General features: G+C 38.4%; 2 protein-coding genes across 2 annotated transcripts; both read left to right on the forward strand.

The window, feature by feature from the left end:
* Window positions 1-208: 208 nt before the first annotated feature.
* LOC109243439 (G-box-binding factor 1-like) lies at window positions 209-1,536 on the forward strand. Its single transcript, XM_019410372.1, has one exon. It carries the CDS (start codon window positions 446-448, stop codon window positions 1,289-1,291), a length of 846 nt encoding a protein of 281 aa, XP_019265917.1. The 5' UTR covers window positions 209-445; the 3' UTR covers window positions 1,292-1,536.
* Window positions 1,537-10,904: 9,368 nt separating this feature from the next.
* LOC109243435 lies at window positions 10,905-11,411 on the forward strand. The gene is made up of 2 exons (XM_019410367.1): window positions 10,905-11,046; window positions 11,128-11,411. Exons 1-2 carry the CDS (start codon window positions 10,905-10,907, stop codon window positions 11,409-11,411), a joined length of 426 nt encoding a protein of 141 aa, XP_019265912.1.
* The last annotated feature ends 259 nt before the right edge of the window (window positions 11,412-11,670 follow it).

The following is an 11,670-nucleotide window of genomic DNA, read 5'->3' on the forward strand; positions in this document are numbered from 1 at the left end:
CTTTTTGAATAGAAGAAGTATCAAATTCCTCAATTTTCTCCTCCTATTCTTAACATTTTATGTGACATAATTTAGAATACGACCGTTAAATTAGTTAATTTAATTTTTTTTTCTTGTGTCACGCCATGGAGTATTTGCACACAACGATAATAAGAACATGACACGTTGGCACATAACGGGCCCCACACTATTTTGTTTCTTCATGACTAAGCTTTAGCCCCTGGGCCCAATGGAGCTTATATCACACCAAATCTTTTAAAAGTCGAATTACTGCCCCACCCAATAATGCCACCTGACTCAAAAGATATTATGCAATGACTAAAATACCCTCGATTACCACCATCACACCCCTTCCTTCTTGCCTTTAAATACTACTCCCTTTACCTTATTCCCTCCCTGTTCTCGTTCTACCTTCTCAACCCCCTCTATAAGAAATTTTCCGATCATGTTGTCCACTTTCCCTGCCATTATTTTGTCCTCCGATGGAACTTTTTCTAACCAATTTCCTTCTTTTTATGATGGTTTCATTCCATGGGATTGTTTCGATTCGACTTTTATATTCCCCGAACAAAGGGTAGAATTGACTTTTCTGCCAAATCAAACCCCAACCCTTGAACCGGTTATTTCTCATTCTGGTTCAGGTTCGGATAATTCTAAACCTGATTCTCCTAATTCTAGCTTCGGTTCTGATGAACCGAACATGAATAATCATAGCCCATGGAAATGTCTCGAATCGGCTTTTATATTACCAGAACAAGGGGTAGAATCGGTTTTTTCACCGAAGCAATCCCCAACCCCTGAACCGGTCCTGTCAAACTCCGGTTTAAGTTCTGATAAATATAAATCTAATTCTCCTAATTCTAGCTCCGGTTCAGATGAACCAAACATGAATAATGACAGCCCAAATTCCGGTTCGGATATTTCGTTCATAAACGAGAGAAAGCGGAAGCGTATGATTTCGAACCGTGAGTCAGCAAGAAGGTCCCGCATGCGAAAACAAAAACATGTTGAGAATTTAAGGAACCAAGCGAACCGGCTAAAAGTCGAAAACCGAGATTTAAAGAACCGGGTTCACTTGGTAACCAATCATTGCCAACTTGTCCAGAGAAACAACGAGATGCTACGAACCGAATCGGTTTTACTCCAGCAAAGACTCGAAAATATACGTGAAATCTTACTCGCACGACAACTTCAACAGCAATTGTACCATTCCTCTGCATGGCCATGCAATAATTACGTGGAACAAAGACCACAAGTTATTATTAATCAACCTATAATAAATCATCATTAAAACCTGCATGGTTATTATAAGCACTATATCTTAAACATGGATGAACCAAAAAAGATTTTTCTCTCTCTCTCTCTTGTATATTTAAAAGATGTTAATAGAATAAAGCATCTATAGGAGTTTTCAGGTTGTGAGCAACCAAATGGCGGTTTTTTTAAAAGTAAAAACCAGAGTCATTATGGTGTACTAAACGACTCGTGCAGTGCTTGGCTTATTATATAAATTTCAAGAAGTCTTTTTCTCTGTCTTTTAACGTTGCATTTCAACAATCTTTGCTTACTTTTCACACTCCAAAGCGTGTGAACCTCTTATCAGTTTGCGCATATCTCGTCTGTTCTATCGAATATCTCTCAAATAGCATCTCGTTGTCACTATAGACAATCCAATGGTTGCTAATGCAAGAAAGTAAGAGTACAATAATCAGCGGTTTGAATAGAGACCTAAATCAGGAATTATGCTGTCCACAAACTCTTCGTTGGAATCAGACGGCACGTATTAAAAGTAACGTTTGGAAATTGACATTTCAATTGAATGTATCATTTCTGTAATTTCACTAACTTGTCAAGGCAATGAATATATCTCTTTATTATGTTATAGAAAGCGGGTGAGATATGACGTACCAAATACTACTTCCTCCGTCCAAGTTTAGTTGTCCTCTATATTTAAAATGGATATCCACTTTTACTTATTCAGTTTGAAAAACCAACGTCCCATTTTATACCTATTTTACTCAACATTTCCCAACGTTGAAATTTTAATAGTTAAAGTTAGTTTTTCAATAATAATAATTAAGGGTGATATTATAAAATTACATATTATTTATTATTTCTTAAGGGGTTACCAAGTCAATAGTGGACAAATAAACTTAAACGGAGGAAACATTTTTTTTTTCTGCAACTTTCTAAATTCAAGGGATATTTGGGTTAAGTAGAAAGAAGAAAGGAGCTTTTGCATATAATAATCTAGAGAATGATGACTTTATTTCCTTTTTATTTCAATTAGACCCCACTATATTGTGATTAAGGACTTAATCCAGTCAGACCATGACATTTTATTTCAATTAGACCCCCCAAAGTTGAGATTAAGAACCTAATCCAATCAGGCCATAACAAAAGAAGTTGCTTTTGCACCCATCTTCATTTCCCTTTCAAAGAAGTGTTTATTTATTTATCAAACAACCAAAAACATTTTATTTATCATATTAGTGCGCAACTCGAACGGATATTTCTATTTCTGCAACGAATATTCCCCAAGAAGGAGTAAAATTTTAGGACAAGAACTTTATGTTTTAAATTTCTTCTAAGCATTTGACTTAACTTTTTATAGTATACAAGTCATAATTTATTTGGTGCCTTAGAATATGAAATATGCTTTTATATTTACGTCTAGAGAGTCAAATGAGCTTGTACAATTTTATTTTGATTTTTAATAATTTGAAATATTTCTAATGACTTTAATTTTATATTTTAATCTTTTTTAAGAATATCCTCGGACAAGCAAAATGCCGCACCTTCATTTCTAGGCATGAGTCTTGCTTAACAACCATTGACTCAATGATCAGGTAATTAAATATACAGTCATATAGTCTAGATACATAAACTATTCATCTATAGTGAGAGTGAACTATTCATCTATAGTGAGAGTGCTTTAGCATGCAAATGCTACAAAAAAAAAAAAAAAAAAAAAATACAAATAACAAATTAAGCATCGTAAACACGCTCAATATTACTGTAAATCAACCAATGTAGAAGGAACCCCTTTACCATTGAGGCAAACTAGTTCATTAACTACGTTAATATTACAATGACACATATGCTTCCTTCTTATACACTAGCAAACTTTAATTTGTGAAAAACCTTTTCCTTTTTTCGTACATCATATAGAACTATTGAGTTTAGGATTTTCACACTGATAATGTATAATCCTTTTAAATTATCAGGTAAAATTGACTTATACTCAGATATAATTTCTTTTATCCAGCCTGATTATTACTCGGAAATAAAGTGAGAATCTACAAAGCCATTCAAATTACACTGATGGTGTAAATATTCTTTATATTGTCAGTGTGGTTGATGTGTGGCTATAATTCATGGTTTAGCACATTATTCGCCTTGTACGCTTTAATGATAAATTACACTTTTTTTGCGCGTAACAGGGTCCATTTTGTGTGTAGGTGAATTGGAGATGAAAGTAGAGAAAAAAGGAAACTTACAAGTCGAAAGCGTGCGCGGGAACAATGAATGAGAGGACCTGGCGACGCCAGGCTTGAAGCTGGCGATATCCCTGGCGACGCCAGGCTTGTACTGGGCGAGAGACTGGCGAGGCAAGGCAAATTCCAATTTTAACCAGGCATTATGCCTGGCGACGCCAGGCCTGGGGCGAGATCATGTCCGAGTTATGAAGACTTAGTTCATTTCCCGGCTTGACTAGGATTTGAACTACACATTTAGGTCTTGTCCTAAACATATAAATAGACCTAAAAATGCCACTTTGAAGGACTTTTGCAACCGGAGGCAAGGATAGCTCGTGGAACAACTGTTTGGAGTTAGAATCATCGATTTCTACATCCCTTTATCCTTACTTTGTAATTCAATTATGCAAAATACTTTGGATATTGTTACTATGAGTACGAGTAGCTGAACTCCTAATCTAGGGTTTTGATGGAACCTATTGGAGGATAATTTTCTTGTTACGTTAATATAGATTTGCCGTAGCATTATCTCTATTTGTTCAACTATATTATTATTGTTGTTGATTGAAGGGCCCTCAATCGACTGTGCCTATTTAGTATGTATTACTCGGGAGAGAGTGCATATTTAGGTAGTTGTTGAACAACATCACTCCTAACGTATATGAGGGATCAATACAAAAGGTTTAAAGGTGGGATTAGGGATAACGAAACCTTGGTGCGATCTCGGTGAGTTGTACTTAAGACAAGCTAGCGTAATTCAGGAGAATATGTCTAGTATATTGTGGTAATTACTCTGGGAGAGAGTTACGACAGTCAGAGTGCTCATGATCGGTAGAGAAGACTTAGGCAAATTTATAGAAAACGCAGCGGAAAAGATTCCGACAATAGGGGAAATCATAACCTTAGATCATTCCATTTCGTGTGTACAACCCGTTCGTAGTTAGTTATTATTTATTGCATTTTCATTACGTATTATTTAGTTAGTAACATCCAATTTATTACTTAAATGTTTCTAAAGATTGATTACATGAATTTGTGTGAGTCCAATAGCTGTGTTTAATAGGTTAATTCCCTGTGGGATTCGACTTCGAACTTGTTAATCGGAATATTTGCAACGACCGCTTAGTCCTTTTTATAAGGCATAGTTGGGCGTGATCAAATATTGGCGCCGTTGCCGGGAAATTAACGGTGTTATTAATTGCAGCTAAAAGAAGTGCTAAAATTCTTAGTGTAGTCAATTTTCTTCAATTTAAAATAAATACATTGAAATTCTAAAATTTGTAGTCTTGGGCATTACATGTGCATGCCTAGAAACTTCTCAAGAACTGGTAATTGTTCGAAGCATTATCAGATCCTGAGAAAGTTTTCAAGGTACTGAATCGTGCAAACAAGAAAGGAAAACAACAACAGAACAAATCGAACCAGACATGGGAGACGAAGTAAACAACAGAAACAATGCGAATGACCCGAACAATCAGGGTGTTGTGCCTCTTGTGCCAGAAGCAGCATTGTATGATTGGGCACAACCCACTGTCGACAACCTAGCAACCGCAATTGCAGTCCCTCAGATACAAGCAGAATCATTTTAAATCACAGACAACATGCTACATTTGTTGCAGAACAAGGGACTGTTCTCAGGGTCATACGTTGAAGATCCTCAGTAGCATCTAAAGAATTTCCTATCGATATGTGTCACGCAAAGGTAACCTAATGTGACACCGGAAGCAATAAAGCTATTGTTGTTTCCATTCTTGGTGACGGGAGAGGCTCGGAATTGGCTTAATTCACTCCCCATAAACTCCATCACCACTTGGGAGGAATTAATCAAGCAATTTGTGAACCAGTTCTACCCACCCAATAAGATTGCTAAACAAATTGATGAGATATTGAGCTTCAGGGAGAAACCAACAAAAACATTACAAGAAACGTGGGAGAGGTTCCAGGGTATGCTGGTTAAGTGTCCACATCATGACATTCCGGAGCAGATGTTGGGGCAGAGGTTTTACATAGGATTGGCAGACTGCTTAAAGGCCAATGTTGATGCTTCAGCAGGTGGAGCATTTTTGAGCAAAACACTCAGAGAAAGCAAGATCCTACTTGATAAGATGGCCCATAACTCAGGATAGATGACAAGAGACTCTAATATCACTCCTGTAGTTCATTCAGTGGCTTTGGATCCAAACAACTCCATAGCTGAAAATATGGCCACTCTGGTGACGCAAATGAGTATCCTCACCAAAAAGATAGATGAATCAAGCCAGAAGCAGCAGGTACACATAGTTGACGCAACCAATGGGGGCTTATGTACGCCATGCATTAACCAACCATATGTTTGCTCGTGGAGTGGGAAAGGTGACAACCAGCAATATCAGGAAGATATGAACTGTGCGGCCAACTATGGGGGACAGAGGCAAGGTGGTCAGAATTGGGGACAATAGAATCAACAATATAGACCAGCACAGCAGCAGTATAATAACATCAAGAATCCTGGAGCTATACGACCATAGGGCCAAGTGGTGCCTTACCAAAGGCAACAGGTTACAACCAGCAAAATCAGCAGGCTTATCAACAACACCAGATTGTGAGACAAGATGATGAGTTTGCTGAACTTAAAGGAATGATGCAGCAACTGATGGGTCCATTGGAAAAATAACTGAAAGAGTAGATGATCACGCCCAACTCTAGTCCTAAAAAGGATAAGCAGTCGCTGCAAATATAATCCGGTCTATAAGTCCGGAGTCAAATCCCACAGAGAACTAACGCTTAGCTGTATCTGTTTAATATCACTAAGAAGACAAGATTGAAAATAATTAAACAGCTAAAAACTAACTATGCTTGAATTGTAAACAATTGGAATAAAGGTATAGGGTAATGGTTTCCCCCGTTGTTGATTTCCTTAGTTGTATGTTTCTTATAGCTTCGAATTAGTTGTCTCTATCAATCATGAACTCTCCAGCTATCATAGATCTCTCTCAAGCAATTATGATAATTTACTAGACGCACTATCTCAAGCTACACTATCTCGATTCGCATTACAGTTCACTTAGATCGCATCCGAGGTATCGTTATCTCTAATCCAACCTCTAAACCCTCGGTTATGACTCTCGCCTATACTCCGAGAGTGATGTTGTTCAAACAACTACCTAAATATGCACTCTCTCTCAAGCAAATACATAATAAATAGAAACGGCTAACTGAGGATCCTTTCAATTAACCAAAATCAAAACGTAGTTGAACAAATAGAGATTAACAACCAACTCAAAACTATATTAATATAACAACCAATTCATCCCCACCGGGTTTCACCAAAACCTTAGATAACAAATTAGCTATTCATAATAGTATGTAAAACTACAATATCAAAAGTCATAACCAACAATGAAAAATAAGAAGAGGAAGGAAAAAATTGTTGAAGAATTCCCCGCCTTGCTCTCAATGTGTTCTTGCCTCCTTAGGTCTAATTTGTGTCCAAAATATGTCCCCTCTTTGTTCTTGGCCGGCCTCCTACGTTTAATATAGGGTTTAGGGCTTAAAATCCCGTGTTTTGCACTTTGGTCCCTCAAATTTACGTGTCCTGCCGCGGTCCCACCACGGTTACGCCAGGACCGCGGCCAAAGAGGTCCTCTGAATCTGCAGCTCTGATTTACTGCGGTCCTACCGTAACCGTGGTTTTTCACCCTGTTCCGTTTGCAATTTGGAAAAACATAAAACATCAAAGTTGTAGCCCTTTGAGTTATCTTTCCAACCATAAATTGTGGAGCCCAAATGAAGTTCTGAGCAAAACGTTATGTGCATTTTACTAGACAGTGCGCAATATGCCTACTCGAGTCTTCGTTTGTTCTCAACTATCAAATTTGACCCCCGAACATGATCCCGGCTTAGTTCCTTGAGCTTTTACTAAGACTTCAAAGCTTCAAATCACTTAAATTCATTACATAACATCTATAAAGCTCGGAATCACACCTCCAAGGCATAAAACACACAATTAGTACAAAACACTAGCGATTAAAGCGCAAACTCAACTAAAGTGCAGTAAATTAGAGTGTAATAAGCGACTAAAGTACGTAATTATAGCCTATCATCAACACCCCACACATACACCATTGCTCGTCCTCGAGCAATCAAACTACACTTTTTTTTTATAGACACGACCTTTTTAAACAATTCTCCTAACGCAGCACACCAAGAGTATTTAAAATAGACTAAGCACAAAAGCGTAACATCTTCACCTCAAGATTTGACTCACAAGTGCCACGCATTATTCACAACTCACCTACTTACTCTAACATAGAGGTCAGTGACATTACCTTTCCTTCATGAATCAAGTGCTCTCACACAATACAAGAGAGTAGTTCCACACAATAAAATTTAAGAACACTTAGGAACTCAAGATAGAAAGAATTCACTCACTCTCAGAAATAACATTCATATGCCACAAAAGATGCACCATAAGCTTGCCCGTAGTGTACTACTCCACTAATCGAGCTCATTCAATCTTGGATCAATTAGGACTTTATTTGGTTGTAATGTAGGCTACGGGACGGGTAGGATACATTTAGATATAAGAGTGACTACACCTCCTTCAGCACTTTAATACATACATTTTAACATTTAAACCCCATACTTATGTCAAACCAAAATTCCACCTTCACATCAATGTAAATTACCCCATTCTTCTTTAAGCACACTTACGTCAAGAGCCACCACTTATCAAAGAAACACTTTTTTTTTACACCTATATAACTATATTTTTTTCCAATTCAAGTGGCTTTTACTTGTTCAAAATAGTGCACCTTTCTCCTGATTTCATTAGTTGAAGAATTCCCCGCCTTGCTCTCAATATGTTCTTGCCTCCTTAGGTCTAATTTGTGTCCAAAATATGTCCCCTCTTTCTTCTTGGCCGGCCTCCTACGTTTAATATAGGGTTTAGGGCTTAAAATCCCGTGTTTTTCACTTTGGTCCCTGAATTACGTGTCCTGCCACGGTCCCACGGCGGTTACGCCAGGACCGCGGCCAAAGAGGTCCTCTGAATCTGCAGCTCTGCTATGCCGCGGTCCTACCGTAACCGCGGTTTTTCACCCTGTTCCGTTTGAAATTTGAAAAAGCGTAAAACATAAAAGTTGTAGCCCTTTAAGCTATATTTCTAACCATATATTGTGGAGACCAAACAGAGTTCTGAGCAAAAAGTTATGTTCATTTTACTTGACAGTGCGCAATATGCCTACTCGAGTCTTCGTTTGTTCTCAACTATCAAATTTGACCCCCGAACATGATCCCGGCTTAGTTCCTTGAGCTTTTACTAAGACTTCAAAGCTTCAAATCACTTAAATTCATTCCATAACATCTATAAAGCTCGGAATCACACCTCCAAGGCATAAAACACACAATTAGTACAAAACACTAGCGATTAAAGCGCAAACTCAACTAAAGTGCAGTAAATTAGAGTGTAATAAGCGACTAAAGTACGTAATTATAGCCTATCATCAACACCCCACACATACACCATTGCTCGTCCTCGAGCAATCAAACTACACTTTTTTTTATAGCACGACCTTTTTAAACAATTCTCCTAACGCAGCACACCAAGAGTATTTAAAATAGACTAAGCACAAAAGCGTAACATCTTCACCTCAAGATTTGACTCACAAGTGCCACGCATTATTCACAACTCACCTACTTACTCTAACATAGAGGTCACTGACATTACCTTTCCTTCATGAATCAAGTGCTCTCACACAATACAAGAGAGTAGTTCCACACAATAAAATTTAAGAACACTTAGGAACTCAAGATAGAAAGAATTCACTCACTCTCAGAAATAACATTCATATGCCACAAAAGATGCACCATAAGCTTGCCCGTAGTGTACTACTCCACTAATCGAGCTCATTCAATCTTGGATCAATTAGGACTTTATTTGGTTGTAATGTAGGCTACGGGACGGGTAGGATACATTTAGATATAAGAGTGACTACACCTCCTTCAGCACTTTAATACATACATTTTAACATTTAAAACCCATACTTATGTCAAACCAAAATTCCACCTTCACATCAATGTAAATTACCCCATTCTTCTTTAAGCACACTTACGTCAAGAGCCACCACTTATCAAAGAAACACTTTTTTTTTACACCTATATAACTATATTTTTTTCCAATTCAAGTGGCTTTTACTTGTTCAAAATAGTGCACCTTTCTCCTGATTTCATTAGTTGAAGAATTCCCCGCCTTGCTCTCAATATGTTCTTGCCTCCTTAGGTCTAATTTGTGTCCAAAATATGTCCCCTCTTTGTTCTTGGCCGGCCTCCTACGTTTAATATAGGGTTTAGGGCTTAAAATCCCGTGTTTTGCACTTTGGTCCCTGAAATTTACGTGTCCTGCCGCGGTCCCACCGCGGTTACGCCAGGACCACGGCCAAAGAGGTTCTCTGAATCTGCAGCTCTGCTCTGCCGCGGTCCTACCATAACCGCGGTTTTTCACCCTGTTCCATTTGGAATTTGGAAAAACATAAAACATAAACGTTGTAGCCCTTTGAGCTAGCTTTCTAACCATATATTGTGGAGCCCAAATGGAGTTCTGAGCAAAAAGTTATGTTCATTTTACTTGACAGTGCGCAATATGCCTACTCGAGTCTTCGTTTGTTCTCAACTATCAAATTTGACCCCCGAACACGATCCCGGCTTAGTTCCTTGAGCTTTTACTTAGACTTCAAAGCTTCAAATCACTTAAATTCATTCCATAACATCTATATAGCTCAGAATCACACCTACAAGGCATAAAACACACGATTAGTACAAAACACTAGCGATTAAAGCGCAAACTCAACTAAAGTGCAGTAAATTAGAGTGTAATAATCGACTAAAATACGTAATTATAGCCTATCATCAGTAGACTCACATGAATAAACAATAAAGGGTATTGAGATTTAGTTAGGGCAAATTTTGATGGCTCTACATAATCATCCCCAAGGGACGTTACCTACAGACACACAAATCAATCCAAAAGAGCAGGGCCCGAAACATCTTATGGCGGTGAGTCTACAAAATGGTGGAGAGCTAGATCTGGAGCGAGATATTTCTCGTGAAAGCCGACCTACAGAAATACTTGTGCCAGTGCCCATTGAGATAGATGATTCAATAGGGTTAACTGAGGTGACGGTACAACATGCACAAGAGAACACCAACAAAGAAAAAGAGGTTACGAAAGAGACTGATGTAGCACAAGAAACGATAGTTGAAGCAATGCCTGAGCAAGATAAAACTCAAATCACAGGGAAGAAGTGACCTCCAACACCATTCCCACAGAGATTGGCCAAGGATCAGAAAGATGAGCAGTATAAGAAATTCTTGAAGATGTTGAAGCAAATTTAGGTGAACATTCCATTGATTGATGCCTTAAAGGAGATGCCTGGTTATGCAAAAATGATGAAGGACTTGATGTCTCGGAAGTTCGACTTTGAAGACTTTGCTACGGTTACACTGACTCAGACTTGTAGTGCTGTTGTGACGAGACCCATAGCTGATAAGCTGTCTGACCCAGGAAGTTTCACAATTCCATGCACAATATGTAACTATGTGTTTGCTAAGGCACTTTGTGATTTTGGGGCAAGCATAAACTTGATGCCCCTGGCTATCTACAAAAGGTTAGGCATTGGAAGAGCTAGATCCACGTCCATGTTACTACAACTGGCTGACCGGACAGTGAAGAGACCCTCTGGTATCCTTGATGATGTATTAGTACAGGTTGGGAAGTTTGTGTTCCCAACAGATTTAGTCATTCTTGACTTTCAGGTTGACGAGGAGATTTCCATAATTTTCGGACGACCATTCTTGTCCACTGGGAGAGCTTTAAGTGACAGTGAAACTGGAGAGCTCAAAATGAGATTAAATTATGAAGAAATAACATTCAACGTGCATAAATCTATGCGGTGACCAAGTGAATTTCCTAAGTTCTCTCTAATTAAAGTCGTGGATGCAATTTTTGAGGAGGAAGATAAGACATTGAACACTAAAGACCCTCTAGTAGCCTGTCTCATGAACTTAGATGGAGCAACCGGAGAAGACTTGGCGGAGTGGGTACTTGCTCTTGAAGGCCAATGTTTTGGGAGAAGGGAGCTCGAATTTGAGACTTTGCACTTAGAAGAAAGGAAAACTCCTCCAGCTAAGCCGTCGATAGAAGAACCACCAAAGT

The sequence above is a fragment of the Nicotiana attenuata genome, unplaced genomic scaffold (genome assembly GCF_001879085.1).
Source record: "Nicotiana attenuata strain UT unplaced genomic scaffold, NIATTr2, whole genome shotgun sequence".
Classification (NCBI taxonomy): domain Eukaryota; kingdom Viridiplantae; phylum Streptophyta; class Magnoliopsida; order Solanales; family Solanaceae; genus Nicotiana; species Nicotiana attenuata.

Bases quoted from the DNA above. Each gene is read 5' to 3' on its own strand.
- LOC109243439 (XM_019410372.1), top strand. From the start codon at position 446: ATGTTGTCCACTTTCCCTGCCATTATTTTGTCCTCCGATGGAACTTTT.
- LOC109243435 (XM_019410367.1), top strand. From the start codon at position 10,905: ATGAAGGACTTGATGTCTCGGAAGTTCGACTTTGAAGACTTTGCTACG. The intron at 11,047-11,127 runs GTAACTATGTGT...ACAAAAGGTTAG, and splicing joins CACAATTCCATGCACAATAT to GCATTGGAAGAGCTAGATCC.